This window comes from Artibeus jamaicensis, unplaced genomic scaffold (genome assembly GCF_021234435.1).
Source record: "Artibeus jamaicensis isolate MK-2021 breed Jamaican fruit bat unplaced genomic scaffold, CSHL_Jam_final contig_1028, whole genome shotgun sequence".
In the NCBI taxonomy this organism is placed as follows: domain Eukaryota; kingdom Metazoa; phylum Chordata; class Mammalia; order Chiroptera; family Phyllostomidae; genus Artibeus; species Artibeus jamaicensis.
The window spans coordinates 4,124,886-4,148,965 of NW_026521201.1; the positions used below are offsets into that span (position 1 = coordinate 4,124,886).

At 39.3% G+C, this 24,080-nt stretch overlaps 1 protein-coding gene across 2 annotated transcripts in view; it reads left to right on the top strand.

Moving 5' to 3' along the window:
* Window positions 1-7,747: 7,747 nt before the first annotated feature.
* Window positions 7,748-24,080, top strand: part of PARP11 (poly(ADP-ribose) polymerase family member 11) — an 84,229-nt gene continuing 67,896 nt past the window's right edge. For both annotated transcript variants that reach the window (XR_008391024.1, XM_053662278.1), the window contains exon 1: window positions 7,748-7,942. Coding sequence is in view for 1 of the 2 variants with exons in the window: in XM_053662278.1 (XP_053518253.1) it covers window positions 7,925-7,942 (18 nt within the window). In the remaining variant the exon portion in view is untranslated. The remainder of the gene's footprint in view (window positions 7,943-24,080) is intronic.

A 24,080-nucleotide genomic window follows, 5' to 3' on the forward strand; every position in this document is an offset into this window, starting at 1 on the left:
TAATCCAGGAAGGCCTTTACCAAGATCCTACCCAGATATTTTGAATTTTAGTTTAGTTTCCAGAAAGAATTAATCCAGGAGGTTAGACATTTTCCTACATTAATAACATTGTCCCAGGACAAATAAAAATAAATTAATTAAATGGGAAGAATCATGGTGCCTCTTCCTTTCTATTTCCTTTTAGTTTGAGTTCTTTTTAAAACTCATGGAAGTTTAAGATATGCAAAGGCATGTGACTGGACAACTGGGGAAATGCTCAGAAATAGACTTATAGAGTGGGGATGGCTCTGAAATGAAAGGATGGGGTAGGAATGCCTGGGTACCCTAAGGCAGAGGGCAGGAACTTAACTTTGTTCAGGGCAATGGCTTTTGAGGAGTCATTTCTAGGCAGATCTTATGCAACTCCATGCTAATAAGGCTGGTCTTAAAATCATTCCATATTCAATCCACTGGGCTATGAAGAGAAAGATAAATGCATTCCAGTTCCAGTTTTAGGATTACTCAGGATTGGGTATAATGTTAAGGATGTTCTATTAAATTAAAATATTATAAGTATGACACAAGCATTCCAAAGACTAAATGTAGATGAAAGGGTTTTAATTGGATACTCACTAAGATCCCTTTTCTCCTGTGAGTTATGTGATTTGAGGCCATCCTCAAGATCATTAATGAGTGATCCAGTGTCAGGTCAACCTGCCCAAAGGACCCCAAGTGTTGGGAGAGTAACAAGTGCTATGTCTTTAATTCCATAGGTGAGTCAAGTCAGCTGATCTGGACCAGAGATCTCATCATTCATTATTCTCAGCTGCTTCCTGTCCCTTTTGCATTCTTTAGATGGTTTACATATTTACTTTGTATTTTTGTCGTCTTATATGTGACTCTCTTTTTAGTTCCCTCTAGTAAACAAAAGGTTCCTAAAGGGCAGGGAATGAACTTTTGCCTCTTGTATCCCTGAGCATCTTGGCAGTGATATGTGAGTCCTGCATCTCATTGTTTCATTATGACACCAAACCCTGGACTGTGAGATCTGGCATTAACCCTGGAAATCACCTGGTCCCATGATCTACTCTTTGTTGTGAGACTGAGGCCCAAAAATGGGATGTGACTTTGTAAATATCACTCAGCTAGTTAGCTTGGATCAGCCCTGGGGTCTCCTGACTGTAGTTGTTAACATGGAATCTCAAGCTTCCCTCCCATAATGGCACGAACCGTGTGCCTCCCCACCCCCCAACCCCCAGCTGGAAGGGGGCCATAAGCCAGAAACTGTTTCAGAGAGCGTGAACACTGTCTTCCCATGTATGTGAATATTGCCTTCTACTCCATGATATATATTATATTTGTTTTAACATTAAAATGTTAGACTTTTTTCCATTAAGGAAAGTTGGTACTAAAGGTATAATGGGATAGAGTCATTTATTTTTCTTGGCATAATGCTGTAAGCCTTGGGGTCAAAACAGAGTTGTAACTTTGGTTGGAGTGCTTGGGGTTTAGGAACAGTGAATATCTTTCTGAGTGTGGCTCTGGGCCCTTGAATCTATGTGAAGAAGGAAGAAGGAAGAAGGTAAGTAGGGTAACCAAGGTAAGTGAAAGCCAACATTCTATCTATTTAAAAATTAATTGTTTTAATAGCTTTATTAAAATATACTTCACATACCATACAATTCCTCCATTTAAAGTGCATAATTCAATGGCTTTTAATATAAAGGTCTGTATCTTAAGAAAGCAGGACACAGGGCATGAGAAGAGCTGGTGACCATCAGGTACAAACAGAACCTTTAGGAGTAGAAGGAAAGGCAATATCCAGTTTTAAAATTCAATTTATGCTCTGTCCTTTCCCCTAGTCAGACACACATGCCACTCCACTGCTCCCCAGCTCTCCAGCCCAAACTGGACCAAAGCTCCATCCACAGATATTTACTTGGTTTGCTGGGCAGAAGCAATAGACGCCACTGGTGAACCTGCAGAAAAAAAGGAGTTCTTGAGTTGGTAGGAGAAGGGAGCAAAGGGCCAGGGGAAGGGTCATAAGTGGTAAAGCAGTGAGCAACACCGCTTTAAAAAAAACAAACATGATTTTAGCCTAGGAGAGTACTTGAGTTCCAATTCTAATTGCAACTGGATAAGCAGGACTCGTATCAGAAGCAGGTGGGTTGAAACCACATTGAGAGTGGGCATAGTGTAGTAATTAGGAGCACCAGCTCTGAAGCCAGGTTTGGATCTTTGTCCTTTGCCAAATAAGGGATAATAAGAGTATCTACTGTATAGGGTTGCTGTGAGAATTATATTTGTTAATATATGTAAAGAGCTTATAACATCGCCAGGCACATACTTAGTGTAAATACTTGCTAATTGTTATATGGGGTACATCTCTCTTCCTTCTTCTCCAAAAACACACACTCCTTAGGGACTTCATACCAGTTGTTTCCTCTGCATGGAATACTCTTTGCCCTGGTATCCATTGAGCTTGCTCTGTTACCTCCTCCAGATTTTATCTCAAATGCCATTTGCTCAATGAGGACCATCCTGACTACACTCAATATCCCTTACCTGATCTATGTTTTTTCTATAGTTCTTATTATCTTATAGCATTGACACAATGTTTGTTATACTACATTATGTGTTTCCCCCCACTCCCAGCCCAGGGCCTTCCCACCCCCACCTGCTTTCTGATTATGTTCATGCTTTTCAGTGATTGCTTTCTTTTGCTCATCTTCTCTCTCTTTCCCCTGGGGCATTTCTTCTCACTGATCCTGGCACTCAAATATTTAATAAATTCCACCAAGTCAGAGTGGGGCTGTAGTCACCCAGGCTCCTAGGACTGGGCTTAGCAGGGTTTAAGACATCTCCTTCCAGAACACACACAGAAAACATGAGAGATAAAGTCAAATGTCTTCCATTTGTTTGGTCTTATAGATTCCACAAGGGCAGGAAATTTCCTCCATCTTGTTCACTGACCTATCGTAAGAGGCTAGAGACAGTGCCTGGAACATGGACAGTGCTTGCTAAATATTTGCTGAGTGAAGAATAGAAGAGTAATTCATACTAGATAGTCTGCTGTAATTTCTGGAGCTCCCTGGATGTGCTCACAAGGAGCAGGTAATGACCTGGAATGTCTGGAATGACCTAAGTGCAAACAGTACACCACTGGCTGCCCTTTCCACCACTTCAGGCTTTTACTTGCCTCCTGCTGTCTTGATTTTGAAAATGATTTCTTATGAAAGTGTTTTCCTGCTTTTTGCCTTTAGCCTCAAGACTTCTCGCACTCTTTCCCAAGTCAGTTCTGTTGTCCTTTTCCAAGATCATCCCTATTAAGTTCCCTTTTACAATGTGATGACCAAAACCCTTATGTGGCATTCCTAGAAGGAAAGCTTCAGCCGGGAATGTCACAGCTCCAGAGCCTTTTCAGAATTCTCCCTCCTCTAATTAGGATGGTCACACATCTCAGCTGCTGCTTTTGACTGCTGCTGTGAGCTGCATGTTGATGCCCATCATTGTGCCGAGATAATTTCCCTGAGCTGCGAAAACTAATAATCAGTAGTATTTTCAATAGAGCCTTTCCATTTAGTGTGGGTGCCTTATTCGGCACTTCGTTTTGGGGGGGGGGTTGAATTTGGTTTCTTGTCATGTTTCCTAATTAGGAAGATTTAAAAGATTCATTTTGATTTTTTGAAAAATTCCTTCCCAAGAATGCTTATCTCAGCTTCAGCAAGTGTTTCATCTGCTGATTTCACCTCTTTAATTCCTGCTGGGTTGTTCACATGTCAGACCTTAGCAGGGCTGATTCTGAGGCTGCCTCACTGCTGGCTCTGTTTCAGACTGAGGCTGGGTCTTTATATTCAAGGCTGATGGGCACAAATGAAGCTCTTTTCTCCCTTGCTCCTATACCCTTTCTTTTCTTTTGCCCTTTCTTTTAGTCTCCTGCTCCTCCTTTATGTCAAATCCATCTTGTCTTCCATATGCATTCCTAGCGATCCATTTCTGGCTGTAAATGTGGTCTTTAAAAAAATTTTTAAACAATTATGAACATAACATTGAAATAATATGTACTATATCCTGCATCTCACCACTTGGTTCTCTTTTCTCCTTCTATTGTCATTATGGGAGACTGATTCTCAACCCCCAAATCCACTTTGCTGCTCAACTACCTGCTTTCTGATTATGTTCATGCTTTTCAGTGATTGCTTTCCTTTGCTCATCTTCTCTCTCTTTCCCCTGGGGCATTTCTTCTCACTGATCCTGGCACTCAAATATTTAATAAATTCCACCAGGTCAGAGTGGGGCTGTAGTCACCCAGGCTCCTAGGACTGGGCTTAGCAGGGTTTAAGACATCTCCTTCCAGAACACACACAGAAAACATGAGAGATAAAGTCAAATGTCTTCCATTTGTTTGGTCTTCCCGAGAAAACTAGTGAGACTGTGGTCAGTATGCATACTTTCTGCTTTGTGGCATATTGCCCAGAACTATAATGCAGGGGGAAGCATTCCCAGGGCCAGATTCTGTAATAGGCAACATTTCAGGCATTACATGCAGAGAATAACTTATTGAAAGTTGGAGAGGCTGAGCCCCAATGATTGAGCCCCACCCTTGAGAAAGGTATGAGAGTGCTATGAAGATATTTTCTATAAGGATATTTATAAGTCCCAGATCCATTACATTTCCTCAGCAAAGTAAGAGGTGCATTATACTTAGTACAAACCCAAATACATAAGGCCCAGGTCATTTAAATGAAGATGAGTAACACTGGCCTGCTACCTCAGGTAAACCTGAGAGTTCATTCCCAGTCTACATGGGTCCGCAGGATTTGGCCACTTGTTGGCATATGAGAATACAATGTCTAAGAGAAACTGAAGATCCATATTGTTTAATGTGAAATTTCCTGCTTTAAAAAACATTTTTAAATATTCTGTGTGTACTAAAGCTCCTTAGCTATCAGTTTGTGACCCCAGGCCTAAATGATCAGTAAAGCCAATTCCCACACTTGCTCTATAAGTGGTTTTAAATCAAGAATAATAAGAAAAAAATTATCTAAAATTTGCACATCTGTTTTCAGTTTACGAAATATGTTCCCTCCATATTACTTTGGGATACAGCAGTATATTCTGAAAAGTTATCCACCTGATATATATCCAAACCAGTTGTGTTCTCTCTACCCTATTCTCTGGCAACCTGAAGTCTTCTGGGAAATGAAGTATAGGCCCAAACACAAAAGGTTGAGGACCTGATCCCAATCTTTCTAGTTAAACTTGCTTTGTAAAATTCCACTCCACCTTTGATGAAGAGCTAATTCCTAAATTACTTAAACTGTTACTGTTCGCTTAACAGAATTTGCTAAAGACAATCACAAAAAGCACCATTAACAATGGACCTATTTAATTAATTATGAATAAATTTTAATCCTAAATAAAAGACTAACAAATTGAACACAGGAGCGTAGTCAAAGACTAATGAATACATGAGGGAGAGTTTATTTCAAGACTGTAAGGATGGGTTGAACATTTGGAAATCTACTAGTATATATTTCATTATATTAATAAGTCAGAGTAAAAAATACAGTTATCAAGTTTATGAGAAAGTTGATCAAATTTAACATCCTTTACTAATTAAAAGCTAATAATAAACTAGGAATGGAAGAAAATTTCTTTAAAGGCAAATTAAAGAATATCTAGCACCAACGAGGGGCAAATGCTTGTGTTACTGCATTAAGATTGAACACCCATTATCTTATCCTCCATTCTTCAAAAATTTTCTGAGGTTTTGGCCAAAGCAACAGGTAGATAGAAAACTGCATTCTTTGTAGGTGATATGATTATTGACATAAAATTCAGAAACATCAGCTGACAAACGACTAGGACTAATAAGAAATTTTCACAGTATGGTAGGATACAAGATTACACAAAAATCAATAGTTTTCCCTGTTCATGATAACAAAAAAAACCCTATAAAATATCTAAGAACAAACTTCACAAGAATTGTGCAAATCTACATAAAAGGTTTTTTTTTGTATTTAACATATAAAAGACCTAAGTACATCAAGACATGTGTTCCTGAATAAGAGGACTCATGATTTTGAAAAATTGGAAATAGCATTAGGAGACTTGCTTTATGAGAGAACAAATATATTACCAAGTTATCATAAATGTGGCATAGCACAGGAATTAGCAGAGAGCCAGTAAAATAGATGAGAATGTTCAGAAACAGATACACAAAAATTTAGTTTTTGATTGATGGTGGCACTTTAAAGTGGGGAAAGAATAGATTATTTAAGAAGCGTTATTGGGGTGACTGGTTGACATTTGGCAAAAAGTAGATCCCTACCTCAATTCATTTATAAGAATAAATTAGAGATCGAAAATATACACAATATGATATTTTTAGTATAGTTTGGCAATATGTATCAAAGTTTGAAGTTTCCATAATTTCTTATTGAACAGTTCCATTTCTTAGAACTTATTCCAAGGAGGTAAATGGACAAATGTACAGAAATGTTAGTACAAAATGTTTACTGCTTAATTTTTATGAGATAGTAAGAAATTAAAAACAACTTAATTGTCTATCATGATGAATTATTTCAAATGTAACATACATACAAACTATGGAATGACATGAGTCTTTAAAATGATGAAATACATTTATGTGTATCAGAATGAAGACTATCCACATCATATTAAGTGAAAATAATGTCATGTTTTAAGTCTGCAGGTACTTTTTGATTTTTTTTAGATTTTATTTTTATTTATATTCAGAGAGAGAGGAAGGGAAGGAGAGAAATATCAATGCGTGGTTGCCTCTTGTGTGCCCCCAAGTGGAGGCTTGGCCTGCAACCCAGGCATGTGCCCTGACTGGGAATCGAATCAGCGACACTTTGGTTCACAGCCAGCACTCCATCCACTGAACTACGCCAGCTGGGTGATCTTTTTTTTTTTTTTTTTTTTTTTTATGTACAAAGGTATAGAAAAGCCCAAGAGGATCTATAGCAAACTGTTTCTTTTTCATTTCCAAAGGGTAGATTCTACTTTTTGCCTAGAAGATTCATCCCCTCTCTTAGCTCTTTTACTCAGGTAACTCCAGTAGGAGTACATCCTTAAACTTCTTATGGGGAGGAGGGGATGGGAGCAGATATCTCTCCTAGGTAAGCATGATCTCTTAGAACCCTGTACTTGCCATGTTCCCTATACACCATGCTGCACCTTTTTATATACCTGCATTACCTTTTGCTTTTTTCTTTAGACTCTAAGCTCCATGAGGGCATGGACTGCATTTGCTCAATCTTGTTCTCTGGAGAGCCTAGCAGTGCCTGGTAAACAACTGCCACTACTTGAGCTCTTGCTCTATGCCAAATACTGTGCTAGGTACTTCAAACGATGCCACTACACTCTTAGGTACATACTGAAGATGTTATTATCTCCATTCTGAAGATTCGGAAACTGCGAGTTAAGATCGTGAAGCTTGTCCCAATGTCACTGGTTGTACTGGGATCAATTACTAGGCCCTACGATCAGTATACCGTGACCAGTAACTATGAAAAGAAATACAACCAACCGTGGCTTGAGGAGCATTTGATGGGGATATTGCATTGGGGATTTAACGGTAAAACGGGGGTTGGACTAGAAGTCCTTTAAACTCTATTACATTCCAGATACTCACAAACTCCTCCCATTACAACCCGCCAGCAGAGTCCGGAATAGAGCGGCTGGGGAGGGACAAGCTTCCGGGGGGCGGGGCGGGGCGGGGCCAGCGTTTTGGGCGGAAGTCGGGAGGTTTGGTAGTCCAAAGACACTGGCTTATGACAGGGTGGGGAGAAGGAAGGCCTGCGTAAAGGTTGCCTCTCCATTCCTTCGTTCCCGGGAACCCTAGGAAAAAACCAACACCTCGGACCTGTGGCCAGCCCCTTCCACCAGGCTCTCTCCGCTCTATTTCGCCACCGTTATGTGGGAAGCAAATCCGGTGAGCAGCCGGGCGGGACGGGGCGGACCCAATGGGCGGGGTTGGTGGGAGGGGGTTCCCAGGAACTGCTCCCCAGCCTCTGCTTCGGGTTGGATGTTGGGTTCCGGGTCTCGAAGATCCCGGCCCTTGCCGCTTTCCACTCCTGCCCTTTTGAGTGGTGTAGATGGCCCGATGGGTTCTCCGACGTTGTATTGCTTTCCTAATAGTTACTTATTTTACTGGCTGTGTTTTCTCCGCCTCCCTCCCTTCACCTTCGTAAACTTTGTGTTTTGCTTTCCATTGGAGCTTCGGACCTGTTACTCTGCCTTTGCCTTAGGTGTACTTGCCAGTCCCACCCATCTAAAGTTAGGGGAATCGACCCCCGGGTCTTGAATGGGTCTACATTCAAGGAACCGTCACTATTTCCCTTCTAGGTGGACAGTCATTTAAAACTTGGGGGAACCGAGTGTATGTTCTGAGCCTCTGGATAGTGAAGTTCTTAGATGTTTCTTTTTCAGTGGACAGAATTGGTGACCTGGAATGTTTCAACTGCAAGTTTTGTCTCTCCCTCCTTGTTTGATTCCGGCATATGCGTTATGCCTGCATTTATTTTTGTCTGATTCGCTTTTATCCATTTATTGAATGTGCAGCCCTCAAAGAGTGCAATTTGTTTGCCAAGAATAATCCCTCAAGCTCTTGTCAGAGTTGAAATCGCTTAGTGACATGGCAAATGTACACTATGCTGACTGGATAAATGGCAGAGTCACATTTCAGCAAATTGTTGGACTAAATATGTCAAACTACCCCATATGCAGAGATATCTGCCTAAATTTACTCTATAACCCTGTTTCTACAATTGCAAAAACTTTTTTGGTTTAATTAATACCTTTCTTCCATTTCTGGAGTATATTTCTAGATAAATTACAGAGTTTATCGGTTAATTTGTTAATTTTTAAAGTATTTATCCAGTAGAGACCTCTATATGTATTTGTTGGTTGCACAGTGTGGTTCCCTCCCAGTTCATCATGTAACGGTGATCATCTGAGATTTTTTTTTTTTTTTTTTTGGTTTATACATATAGTCCTCTAGTATCAGGTTACATCAGAGGAAAGTAGTTGCTGGTGTTTGATTTTAGCAAAAATCAAATATGATTTTTAAAATGTGAAAAAGTGCTCTCTGCATATATAAGTTTCACTGTCATCAACAACCTTCATTTTGTATTGTCTCTGTGTGTATGTGTTCAATTTTTGTTGGCAGTCTTCCTTGTCTTGATTTCTCTGTAGCAAACCTTTTAGTTACCCAAGTACATGTCTTATTCAAAGTCACATGTTTTAAATCCTTCACTATGTCCTAAGCTCCATATGAGCAAGGATTTTTGTCTGTGTTGTTTACTGTGGTATTCTCAGTCTAGAGAACAGAGCCTGGCATACTTAATAGGCACTCAGAAAATATTTGTTGATTAACAAAGGTGATTGTACTGAAGAGAGGCCTTTGGTCTCACTGTTTATTCTCCATCCTCCATTACATATACATCAGCATTTGCTATTGGGTCATTTGTATGTTTGTGAGGATTATAAAAGCATTAATGAATGTCTCATATATTTGGTTTGTTATATCCTCTCTCTCCTTTGTAAGAAATGCTGTTTTCTCTGTTATCACCCTAACAATTTTGCTTAATTTCAGTAGATTGATTTTTATTAAAAGTAGGGAGCATAGAATTCCATTTCTTTTAACTCTTAACATATTACTCTAATGTGCCTTAAGGCTACTAGGTTTACGTACTACTGATACTGTTTGTTTTCATATAACCATATGAATACTGACAACAAAGTTTTGTTTTAAAAATACAGACAACATTCCGTATGTGGATTTCTCTCATAGTTTGTTAGTTTCTTTTAGTAGAAGAGGCATTTGGATAGTCTCTCCAGATGCACTCATGGAATGAAAATTAATTTCAGTGTTACCCTAAGCCAAACAATTGGGAAGGTTTTTTAAAAAAACACAATAATCTTAAAAGATAAATGCAGGTGACTTTTGCATTACTCATCAATTTAAATCACTGTTTATCATTTTTTCCATTGAATGAGAGAATAAATTCTGGGTGAAGGAAGGTCATTTGTAAACTGCCTTAATGAAGACTTCTGCCTAGTTTCTTCCCATACCATTTTGTTAGCATCCTTAGTATGCCACCTGTGATCTGCAAAGATACCTCCTATTGTAAATATACCTTCTGTGTAGTAGTGTATTCCACTCACAAGTGCTTTGGGGAACTGTTACACTGGGTTATTTGTAGTTTCACTATAAACATCTTTGCCTCAAGGGTTTTTGTTACAAGCATTTTTGTTACAAGCATTTTGTTACAACAAACATTTTCGCCACACAGGTCATTGGCAGTAAGACATTTTCACTATAAAAGCTAAAATAATTAGTTGACAGTTTGGTTTCATTTCTTCATGAGGGACCAACCAACAATGTATTTAAGCTAGTTGTCAGTTTGGTTTCATTTCTCCATTGGCAAAGTTCTTGCAGTACTCCCGTTTTTATATTATATAAATCTTAGCTGGATTGCATACTATACTAGAAAATAATAACATCAGTTTTTGCATATTTTTTGGTGAGTATAACAGATCCCATCAAAACTCCCCATCAAAACCAAGTTTACCCAGCTGTGGCAAACATAACAGAGGCAGCTACTAATTCACAATAGTCTTCGAGAATGTTATTTATTCTCCAAGCTCTGGGAACAATAATGAAATTTCTTCCTTTCTTTAATGAAGGAAGGAATTTTAGTGAAAAAAGAAAATGCAACGCTGAATGAGAAGACAAATTAACACCAAAAAAATGTGTACTTGAACAAAACACTTGGAAGACAATGTATCTTCATTTTTTGTAATAGTCTTTTTAATTTTATTGTCTTTTCATGTTTCATTATGTTCTTCTTAATGTCTCCGTTTTTGTTTTTGTTCTTTTATCTTTTATGGTGAAATTTCCTTATGGTTAATTAGTTCGGTGAAAATGCTATGGCAGAGACGTTTACAATGAAAACTACTGGACGTGTGTACACTCACCCTGGGCTTAGTAATGTTTAGAGGCAGTCGCCCCTTCAGGTAGAAAGTCTCCTGACATGGTTTGAGTGTGAAAGATTACCACTGAACTTCTAGCATTTGCTTGGGGTGGGGAGGACCCAGAACAAGATAACCCAGGAGCTACAAAAACTTTATTTAAGTACACAATTTCATTTTATTTTTGAAGTAAGTCATGAGGTCATTGATGATTCTATTGAAGCCTATCCTGACCCGACACCTTGAGGTAAGCATAATGTCCCTGCCAAGGCAGACCAGATTGACAGAAGCAACATGCACGCTCACTTCTTATACGAGCTCTTGGCAGTTCTTCATCCACCTGGGGGGAGGTAGCTCTTTACTGATGTCCTCCAGTTTAGGAAAGTTGCAACATTTGTAGAAAGGAGTTGGAAGGGTTGCCATCATTGCCTTGACTCTGTATACCCTGGCTTCAACCTGCCTGTCTTTGTCTGTCCGTGATTGTCTTATCCCTGTTTACTGGGATTGGAATAAGTAGATCAGTATTACATATGAGGGAGTTTCAGCTTCTCTCTGTCACACTGATGAGCAAAAATGGAAAATGAGCCCTGGCTGGTATGGCTCAGTTGGTTGGCGCATTGTCCCGTGAACCAAAAGGTCAGGGATTGGATTCCCAGTGAGGGCATGTGACTGGGTTGTGGGGTTGGTTTCCTGTCAGGGGGTGTTCAGGAGGCACTCGATCATCAGTGTTCCTCTCACATTGATGTTTCTGTCTGTCTGTCTGTCTGTGTCTGTCTATTTGTCTCTCCTTTTCTGGAATCAATTGATATGCCCTCAGGTGAGGATTAAAAAAAGAGAGAGAAAATGTACTTGAAAAGTAACCAAATAAAATTATTAAAAAAAAAAAAAGAGAGAATGAAAAATTACAAACATCTGTTCAAGATTACAAACCATCTATTACAATAGTAAGGCTTTTACACTAGGTGGTAAGCCCTTTTAAAATTCCTTTACACTTATTAACTCATACTGTTAGAATAATCTGATAGGTTAGCTAAGGGAAGGGGAAGTGATTTTCCCAAGACCACTCAGGTAAGTAAGCAACAGAATTTGATTAGTCCCCATGTCCTCCTTCACCCCATTATGTTGCTTAGTGGTAGCAGCAATGACAGTTGTATGCTTATGTCATGCTGTACCTGCTAAGCCACATTTTTCTCTAATTTTTATCTTCATACCTGCTTCCAAACTCCCTTGAAACTATGATTTTTTCTCCTTTCTTGGGTCAAAGTTCTTGAAAGAATAGTCATATTTTTTTAATCATTCTTTACTCATACCTCAGCTGCAGCCCCACTTCTGTCCCCAACCCTCAACTTGCTAGGAGGCTACCAGGAACCTTTGAATGACCACATACAGTGGCAACCTTTATGTCTTCAACCTCTTCTGTCTTTCTGTAGCATTAATGCTTTTAGGGGTGTTTGCCATCGCTCTCTTTTTTTGGTTTTCCTGAAACTACACCTTTGGTTTTTTTCTTTCTATAATTTATCATTGAATCATAACCTTGACTTGGCTGCACTGCTTTTTTTTAATCCCTGAAATGTTCTACTCTAACCTTTTGTCTGTTCGTTCCTCTCGGCACCTTCTGTTTGTTGAGTTTCATGACTTTGGATACCATTCTGGTGATTACACATGCCCAAAGTGCATCTGTAGTCCTGACCCCTTTCTTGAGCTGGGTGGTAGACAATTCTATAGGTTGTCCCTAGGATATGTCTAAACCAGACTCAGTCATTGATTTATTATTTTACTCAGTCAATAAATATTTAGTGAAGTAGCTACTACATATAAAACACCATTCTAGACACTAGGGAGGGGTTTATAAATATAGATCAAATCAGAGCCTAACCTTAGGGGTCTAGTAATATATGTTGTGGGTACAAAGTGATTCCAGAGGGTACTTGGGGTACTAGGAAGGTTTATTGAAGTAAGTTACATTTGAGGTAGGAGTTAAGTTATAGAAGTAGACTTATGGGAAGGTCAAAATGACCAAAGCCCACATAAGTGAAAGAATGGCAAGTATGGTTTGGACAAAGTCAAATGAAGTGGAGAGGATGTATATATGATGAGCAAAGTCTCAGTATGGGCATCCTCAGAGAATGAGGATGAGCAGTTGTGGACAGTGGTAACTAACATCTATGTAACCTCTCTTAGTCAGGCAGTGTATTTTATAGACATACTCTCAGGCTGGAGGGAGGATTAGGGTAGGATATGTCTGGAAATGAAAGTTCTATTGAGGATATAGTGTCTATGAAAATGCATTCTTAAGATCAATATACAATCAGGGGCTGCTATGCTAATATATTTATCTTCTTGTCATTCTTTATAATTGTTCTAACAATGGAGTTAGTTTAGCCAAGCTTGGAGTGCAGTGTGACATGCCAGGGTTTGGTGCCTGGGGGCAGTGCTAAACAAAGTATGCCCACACTTAGGTTATCTAATACTTTGGTGAGGTCATTTGGTGAGGAATTAATACATTATTAGCCTCATTTTTTTTAGTGACAATAGAAGACTCAAAGTTCAGTGAACTTTCTGGATAAGGATAGAACCAGGTTTTAAATCTAGAATTTTCTGGTTCCAGAACATATACTCTTTCCAGTATAAAGTAGGATATAGGACTTAGTGTGAGTCAAAAAGGACCTGTGAGGTATGTCAGAGAGAGTCAGCAAAAAAAAGGAAGGATTCCTGAGCTGCAGAAAATCATGACCTTTTTGTGACATGAACTTCCATGTTTTAGAACAGCACCTGAGCAGGGATAGAGAAATAAGGTAGTCTTCCTAGGATTGGCATGGCAGGTATAGCACAAGGCCAAAGAAATAAGTCTAACAGTTTTTGGTTATCAGGGAGGAACACAGTTTAGAACAAGGCTGGAGGCCCATGTTTGTAATAGAGGTTTGAAGGAATGAAGTGAGACAGTATGTTCAGTGTGACCCACCTGGCGTAAAATGGTCAAGTGGAATGTTGAGGTGTTTGGCTTATGCAACTCATCCTGTCAGAGTTAGGCCTGCTTTTGAAATTATGTCTGATGGCACTCGTTGATTTACTGAGCACCTGCTATATGCCAGTCAATTCTAAGTCCCAGGGTTTACAGTGGTGAACATAACAGATTAGACCCCAGCACTCATGCATTTGCTGTCTGGTGCAGGGAAGCAGACATTGAGCCAATAATCACACAGATAACATTTAACTTCAATTGTAGTGAAAGTTCTAAAAGAAAAAGTATACCATGACAATGTATAATGGAAGGAGCTAGGATAGTACCAGGCTGGGAGATCAGGCAAAGCCACTTTTACAGAGATCTGGAGGATAAATAAGAGTTAGGCCAGGTAAAGGTTGGATGGGAGGTGAAGGGGTGAAGGGGACTTTTTAAGAAAGATTTTATTTGTTAAATTTTAGAGAAGGGCAGGGAGGGAGAAAGAAAGGGAGAGAAACATCAATTATGCTTGCCTTTTCCATGCCCCCTGCTGGGACCTGGCCAGTAACTCAGGCATGTGCCTTAGACTTGGAATTCTCAGGCTGGCACTGAATCGACTGAGCCATACTAGCCAGGGCGAGGGGTATTCTGACAGCAGAAGTAGTATGAGCAAAGACCCTGAGGTAGAAAGCATCTTGGTGTTTGAGGAACAGAGAGAAACTATGTATGCCCAGGGCACAGTGAACCAAAAGGTGGCATCAGGAGGTTGGGAGGAACTAGATCATGCCTGGCTTTGTGGCATATGTTTAGGATTTTGAATTTTATTCTTAGAGGAGTTGGAAGCCATTGAAGGATTTTTAGTAGGAAGTGACATGAGCATATTGGTGTTTTAAAAAAGATCATTCTGGCTCTGTGTGGAAAATGAGTTATGTATTAGACAGAGAGTGTGATGGGCAGAATAATAGCCTCCTTATCCCTGTCCTAAGCCCTGGAAACTGGCAATATGTTAGGTTACATAGCAGAGGAGAATTAAGATTGCTAACTAGCTGACCTTATGATAGAGTGGTTATTTTGGATTATCCAGGCGGGCCCAATGTAATCATAAGGGTTCTTAAAAAGTGGAAGATGCCCTACCTGGTGTAGCTCAGTGGATTGAGTGTGGGCCTGTGAACCAAAGGATCGCGGTTCAATTCCTAGTCAGGGTACATGCCTGGGTTGCAGGTCAGTTCCCAGTGGGGGACCCATGAAAGGCAACCATGCATTGATATTTCTCTTCTTCCCTTCCCCTCTAAAGATAAATAAATAAAATCTTTTAAAAAATGGAAGATGGAGGTTTAAGAAGTGAGTCAGATGCGACTATGGGAGGATGGTCAAAGAGACAAAAGGTTGCTGGTTTGGAGATGAAGTAAAGGGGCCACACGGCAAGAAATGTGGGTAGCTCTTAGAAACTGGAAAAATCTGAGGAAGTATATTCCCCCTACAGCCCTCCATAAGGGAATCAAGTCCCCCTTGATGTTAGCCCAGTAAGTCCCCTATCAGACTTCTACAGGAATATAAGGCAATAAATTTGTGTTGCTTACATTTGTGCTAATTTGTTCCAGCAGTAATTGAACACTTTACACAGGTGCATCAGAAAGGCTGTTGGAAGACCACGTAAGAAGCTGTGGTGTAGTCCAAAGTGGAGATGAAGGTGACAAAATGGATCAATTCAAGCTGCACTTTGAATGGTGAATGTTAGGTTTCTGGCAAAGGCAGCCAGGAAGGAAATGTTTTCACTGAGATGGGAGGATTAGAAAAGGGGGAGAGATGATTAAGATGCAGAGGTTGGAGGCTGTTACAGGTTTAATGTGCCTTTGAGGCATTCAAGTAATAAAGTCAAAGAGGTAATTGGATAAGTGAGTCTGGAGCTCAGAGAAGAAGGCTAGGGTAGAAATTGCAATTTAGGTCTCAGCTTATATAGATGGCTTTTAAAATCACGAGAGTAAGTGAGATCCCTAGGACAGTGTTTCTCAAACTTTCGACACCCATTCAAACCAACAATTTTAAACAATAAAGCAGTATTTTAAAAATCAGTGATGTTTGTATTATCATTGAAAAGTATAGTATTTTTGCAGCCTCTTACAAAGTAAGCAACCAGCTTGAGATATAGGTTAGACCCAGCACTTTGATTTTTTTCAACCCGATAGTTTTACTAAGTTAAGAAACTTCATGCTTTAATTATAGATTTTCAAGATTTGCAACTGGTAACTTATTTACTGACTGTCAAATGTTATGGAATATACCATATTTCTCAAGACTGAGAAATAGACTTCTCCCTGAAGACTATTCCTAGTGCTCTTTCAGTTGCCAAATTGACACACTTATAGTATTAAATAACTATAAGGATAAAGGTTTCAGCCAGCCTGAATGTTTGGAAGATAGGAGTATAGTATCACTGGTCATTCTTAGATTATTTCAGTCTCTGGAAAGTATCTGTTCTTGCTTTGTTGTAACATGTGAGTGTTTTCTGTATATATCCATAATAATAAAATCAGTCTTCTCTGATGAGTAAAGAAAACCATCAGATTCTGGGAAGGAATTATACTCTAGCAGTTGAGCCATTTGCTGCAGCTTAGTTTGGTGACTTTGAAAAATCTGGTGACTTATCATCAGCATCAAAAATTGGGGTACTTGAGGATATATAAGATGGCGGCAGAATAGCTTACATCTCTGTCCACTTGCTCCCAAATGCAGACAGGACGAGCAGTTAAAACACAAAGCACAGAATTAGAGCACCTGAGTTAGTTCTTATGCTGCTGAGAATGTGGGGAGTGTGAAGCAGTGGGCAAGAACCAGCCTGCCTCCAGGGCGCCTGAGAGCTGGCAGCTTGGGCTTTGTAAGTGAGCCAGCTCCCCAGCCTATTACTTCTGGCTGCACAGAGTTGGGGCAGTGGCTGACTAGTAGGTGTAAGCTAGCAGAGAAGAAAGAGAAGGCATGGGAGGTTTGGGCCCCAGAAACTGTACTGGGGGATCAGGTGTGCCTGAGGCTGAAGAGCTCTGAAGGGAGCAGGGTCTCTGCCACCACCCTGTTATATAGCTGCAGGGTTTCCAAATGCCATCCAGGAAAGATCCAGAGGGAGGCTTTATCTAAAACTGGCTGAGGCTCTGAAAGGCAGTGGCCAGGCCTGACTGAGAGACTGTGATTTTGGGGGAGGGAGATGGTATGGAGAACAGGCCCCACAGGGACTGGTGCTACAGCATTGATACCACACAGAAACTCCTTTAAAAGGGGAGCTGAGGCATGACCCAGGCTCAGCAGTGACCTGGGGCTTCCAGGCCTTTGTGCTGGCACAGTGGCTTTCCTAAGGAAAAACTCAGAGGGGTAGAGTACAGTGAAGGAATTGTAGAACTTGAGCAGGGGGCTCAAGGATGGCCTGCGAACAGGGAACTGTCCAGAGTGGAGAATTCTGGTGGAACCTCTTATGAGAGAGCAGCAGGATCAGGACTGGAACCTATGAGCTGAATGCCTGAGATTTGCTTCAGCCAGCCAAATCCCCTCACAAACAAGCAAGCCCAACCCCCACCTGCAGGAATACAGGCTCTGCAGAGCAGTGAGTCCAGGCTCAGGAATATCCTGCTGCATATATTCTGCAGGGGAAAGAAGAAAAAGCTCTGCCAGACACTGTGAGCTACACAGTTCCTCCAGGCTTGATCTACTAAATCCAGCAGAATAGAGAGAATAGACTCAGGTGCAACACGGTGCTTTCTTCTCTCCTGCATACCTTCTTAACATTCATTTCATAGCCTTCAAGTTTGGGCCTAATATGTCACCAGGTTTCATATTATAGTTTATTGCAAACCCCATATTTTACTCTTCCTCCTCTTCCATTTTACCTTCTTCCTTCCTCCTCTTAGTTTTGTTTTAAACTCTATTTTCTCTCCATGACTTGTTTCTATTCTTCATTTTTACTATATTTTCCCGATCCAGCCTCTCAGAACCATTTGTAATTGTCATTAGTCATCTCACATTCTTTTTCCCAAATATATTTAAAATATATTCTCTACCAATATCAATATTTGCTCCTTGGTTGTGGATAACATGGTTGTTGCATCTCTTCTATCTTATTTCTAGATAGTCACTATCTTATTTCTATATAGTCACTGTTATATTTCAAATTTGTAATTTTTCTGTTCCCTTCTCCATTTTGTCTTCTGTTTGCCCCCCTTTTTTTAAATAAAAATTATTTTTTACTGTTTCAGCCTGATTTTCATTCTTCACTCAGTATTGCTTCTCCCTCTGTTCTCTTAAAATAACTTCTCTTTCCTTTAGACGTGACTTAAACTTTTCTTTCTTTATTTTCTCTTATTTCCATGCCACCTATATAAATCTTTGCTCATTTATTGTTGATATAGTTTTATATATATATATATATATATATATATATATATATATATAGTTTTTTTTCCTTTTCTCTTACTAGATACATAAAAATATTTTTGTTTGGTTCACAGACCAGCACTCAATCCACTGAGCTACGCCAGTCAGGGCTAAAAATATTTTTTAAATTTTCAGTCCTAATACTACATGCTTTCCTTTTCTTACTTCATTCTGCCTTCCCTCCTACCTTATTTATTTACAATGTAAATTTTATTTTCTTTCTCTCTTCACCTTATATCTAGTCGTTATTCTTATCACTGCTCCTCCCTTTCCCTCACAAAATCACTTTTCTTACAGTCATCTCATATTCATTTTTCCTTTCTTATAATGGTCTTAATCTCTTTACACCTTTAATAATATTGGCTTATTTGCTCTTTATAGTGTGGTTGTGGGTGGGGGCTATTTTAGTGGGCATAGGTTTGTTTCCTGGGTTCTTTGGTTTTGTTCTGGCAGCACTTGTACAACAGAATACAAGACATGGTTAGCAGAGTGACTCTCAGCCAGCTGGAGGGAAAGACACTAAAGAATAACCCAACAACAACCAAAACCCAATTACAATCAGAGAGCCCACATAAATGGCATTAAGGGCAGTCTAAGAGCATAAAGCTCAGGAGATCAAGGAGACTGCACCACTGAATCCCACAGGTCTTCTACTACAGAAGGTCACACCATGAATACAGGGAATCAAAGCAGATCAATGTAATATGGAGAAACAAACAAGAGGAATCACCTAAAATGGGGAGGCAAAGAAACAACCCCCAGTTGAAAAGAAAGGAGGAATCCCCAGAAAGTAGGCTAAACAAAATTGAGGCAAGCAAACTATCAGACATAGAGTTCAAAATAATGGTTATGACCATGCTCAAGATGCTCAGTGAGAACCACAAAGAATTCCAGGGAAGCTACAAGGAACTTACTGCAAACTACACCAGAATGAAAAAGTACGTAGAAACTCTCAGTAAGAACCAGGAGGAAATGGAAAGCACACTATCTAAAATGAAGAACACAGTAGAAGAAATTAAAAGAAGACTAGATGAAGCAGAGTATCAAATCAGTGGCCTGGAAGACATGGTAGAAAGAAATTCCAAGACAGAACAACAAAACAAAAAAAGACTTAAAAAGAACAAAAAAGGTTTAGGAAGCTACAGGACAATATGAAACATAATAACCATATCATAGAGATACCAGAAGGAAAAAAGGAACAAGGAGTAAAAAAGAAAACCTGTTTGAAAAAGTAATGACAGAAAACTTCCCTAATTTGATGAGAGAAAAAGTCATGCAGGTCAGGGAAGCACAGAGGGTCCCAATCAAAATGAACTCAGAGGCCCATTCCAAGATACATCATAATTAAAGTAGCAAAATTTGAAGAGAGAATCTTAAAGGCAGCAAGGGAAAAGCAAATAGTAACATACAAGGGAGCTCCAATAGGCTAGCATCTGACTTTTCAACAGAAAGTCTACAAGCCAGAAGGGAATGGCAAGAAATATTCAAAGTAAGGATAAGCAGAGGACTGCAACCAAGATTACTCTACCCAGCAAGGCTCTCATTTGAACTGAAAAGCAAAACGAGGTTTGAAAGACAAAAGAAGACTAAAAGAATATATCTCCACCAAACCAGCATTGCCAGACATGCTAAGGGACCGCTTTAATAAAATGGGAGTGTTAAGAGAATTGGGGCCCAGATGGAGGCATAGGTAGAAACCCTTCACTCCCTCACACAACCAAAAGGAGAATAACAACCAATCTAAAATCAATAAACCAAAATCGCCAGAAAATCAAACTGCATGGAACTCTGACAACCAAGGAATTAAAGAAAAAATCAACCAGAGCAACCAGACTGGTAAGGTGGACTGCGCTGGCTGACTCAGAAAAACCACTGTGAAGCGGCTGAGGGGCGGGGCTGACTGCCAAACTGGCAGAGCTGCACGGGAGGGACTGACTTAGGGGAAAACTGAGACTCAGAGCTGACTGTGGACTAAGGCTGTGGTTGTTGTGGTGAGAGATACTTCCAGTCTGGCACCAGAGTCTGTTGGAAAGTGTGCTAAAGATAAGCAGGCAAGCTGCATTGTTTCCTCGCTGGCCCCTCCCACATAGGCAGTGCAGCAAAGAGGGTGGCCCTGCCTGGGTGAATACCTAAGGCCCCGTCCACTTACAACCTATCAGCTGTGCCAAGACAAACAAATATGGCCCAAATGAAAGAACACAGCAAAACCTCCGAAAGACAACTAAGAGAGGAGGAGATTGCCAGCCTATCTGATGGAGAATTTAAAGCCCTGGTAATCAAAATGCTCAAAGAACTGATTGAGCTTGGTGGAAAAATGAAAGAACAGGTGAAAGATATCCAAAATGAAATAAAGCAAAATACTCAGGGAACCAACAGTGACAAGAAGAAAACCAGGATTCAAAGCAATGATTTGTAACAAAAGGAAGAAATAAACATCCAACTGGATCAGAACAAAGAAACAAGAATCAAACAAATAAATAAGTAAATAAATAAATAGATAGATAGAGGCGGAGGACTCTCTGGGACAACCTGAAACATTCCAATTTCCGAATTATAGGGGTGCCAGAAAGAGAAGAACAACAGCAAGAAATTGAAAACTTATTTGAACAAATAATGAGGGAAAACTTCCAGACTTCCCGAAGGAAGTTCAGGAAGCCCAGAGAATCCCAAACAGGTTGAACCCAAAGAGGAACACACCAAGGCACATCATCATTAAGTTGCCCAAGATTAAAGACAGAGAAAATTCTAAAAGCAGCAAGAGATAAGGAGACAATTACCTCCAAAAGAGTTCCCATAAAGCTATCAGCTGATTTTTTCAAAGAAACTTTATAGTCAAGAAGGGGCTGGAAAGAAGTATTTGAAGTCATGAAAGGCAAGGAACTGCATCCAAGATTACTCTATCTAGCAAAGCTTTCATTTAGAATGGAAGGACAGATAAAGCGCTTGCCAGATGAGGTCAGGTTAAAGGAGTTCATCATCACCAAGCCCTTATTATATGAAATGTTAGAGACTTATCTAAGAAAAAGAAGATAAAAAATATGAACAATAAAATGACAACAAACTCACAAATATCAACAAATGAACCTAAAAGAAAAGAAAAACAATGAAAACAAAAACTAAGCAAACAGCCAGAACAGGAAAGAAGCAGAGAAATGAACATCACACAGAGGGAGTTCAGTGGGGAGAGAGGAGGAAGAAATGGGGGAGAAAGGTACAGGGATGAAGAAGCATAATTAGTTGGCATAAAATAGACAGGGAGAGATAAAAATGGTATGGGAAACAGGATTTTAAAAAGTTATGTACAACCCATGGACATGAACTAAGGCAGGGGAATGCTGAAGGGTTGGTGGGGAGGAGGGATAAAGCAGGGAAAATTATGAAAACTCTAATAGCATAATCAATAATAAAAAATACTTTAAACACAGAAAGAAAATGAGTGTTAGAAACCCAGGTACAGAGGGAAAAATGGCAGTGAGTATGTACCTATCAGTAATACCCTTAAATGTAAATGGATTCAGTGCTCCAATTAAAAGACATATGGTAGCTGGATGGATGAGAAAACATGACCTGTATATATGCTGTCTACAAGTGAGCCACCTCTGAACACAAGACCTACACAGACTGAAAGTGAAGTAATAAAAAAGAATATTCCAAGCAAATGGATATTTAAAAAAAAAAGCCAGTGTAGAAATACTTACGTCTGACAAAATACATTTCAAAACAAAGGCTATAAAAAGAGACAGAGAAGGACATTTTATGATACTTAAGGGAAGACTCCATCAAGAAGATACAGCCCTTGTAAACATATATGCACCCAACAAAAGAGCTCCTGAATATATAAAGAAAATCTTGGAGGACTTCTAGAAAGATATACACAGCAAAACACTTACAGCAGGTGATTTAAATACCCTACTGTGAACAATGGATAGATCTTCCAAGCAAAAAATTAAGTGTATTGTGGCATTGAACAACCCAGTACATCCAATGGATGTAATTGATATATGCAGAACCTTTCACCCCAAAGAAGCAAAATGTACATTTCTTTCAAATGCACATGGAACATTTTCATAGGTAGACCACATGGTTAGAAACAAAACTAACCTCTACAAATCCAAGAAAATTGAAATAATATCAAGCATTTTTTTTCAGATCACAATGGCTTAAAACTAGAAACCAACCTCAAGGAAAAACCTCAAAAACATTCAAATTTATGGAGACTGGATAACATACTATTAAACAATGAATAAACCGACAATGAGATCAAAGAAAAAATAAAAAAAATTCTGGAAACAAATGAAAATGAACACACAGCAGCCCAAAACCCACGTGACACAGTGTGAAGGTAGTCCTGACAGGGAAGTTCATAGCAAAACAGGCCTACCTTAAAAAGATAGAAAAAATCTCAAAAAAGCAACCTAACTCTACTTCTACAAGAACTAGAGGAACAACAACAGACAAAGCCCAGTGCGAGTAGAAGGAAGGAAATAATCAAGATCAGAGCAGAATTAAATGACATAGAAACTAAAAGAACAATTTAAAGGATCAATACATCCAGGAGTTGGTTTTTGAAAAGATAAAATCAATAAACCTTTTGCTAGGCTCATCAAGAAAAAAGAGAACACAAATAAGTAAAATCAGAAATGAAAGAGAAATTACAACCAATACCACAGAAATACAGAGGACAATAAGAATTTACTATGAACAACTATATGCCAAGAAATTTGACAACCTGGGTGAAATGGACAAATTTCTAGAGAAATATAATCTTCCAAAACTGAATCTAGAAGAAGCAGAAAGCCTGAATAGACTGATAAGAACTAGTAGAACTGAAGCAGTAATCAAAAAACTCCTGGTATACAAAAGCCCTCGACCAGATGGCTTGACAGGCAAATTTACCAAACATTTAGGGAAAAGCTAACCTCTCCTTCTCAAACTATTAAAAAATTTCAAAAAGGGGGTAGACTCCCAAACTCTTTCCATGAGGCCAGTATTATCCTAATTCCTAAAACAGGTAGAGATACCTGTTAGAAAATTACAGGCTAGTATCACTAATGAACTTAAATGCTAAATCCTCAACAAATGTTGCCAAATTGGATCCAGCAGTACATTCAAAAGATGATATACCATGATCAAGTGGCATTCATCCCTGGGATGCAAAGATGGTACAATATTTACAAATAATAAACGTAATACATCACATAACAAGAGACAGAAATCACATGATCATCTCAATAGATGCTGAAAAAGTATTTGGCAGAGTACTGCACCCATTTATGATACAAGCACTCAGCAAAGTGGGAGTAGAGTGAGCATACCTCAACATAATAAAGGCTATATACGAGAGACCTACAGCCAACATACTCAACAGGCAAAAACTAAAAGCTTTCCCCCTAAGATCAGGAATAAGACAAGGGTGTCTTCATTCACCATTTCTATTAAACATAGTATTAGAAGTTCTAGCCACAACAATCAGACAAGAAAAAGAAGTAAAAGGCATACAAATTGGAAAGGAGGAAGTAAAACTGTCATTGTTTGCAGATGACATGATGGTATATACATAGAAAACTCTACTGGCTCTACCAAAAAAATTACTCAACCTAATAAATTAATTTGGCAAAACAGCAGAATACAAAGTCAATATTTAGAAGTCTAAGGCATTTTTGTGCACTGACAATGAAGTATCAGAAACTAGGGGGAAAATCCCATTTACTGTAACAACAAGAAAATTAAAGTATCTGAG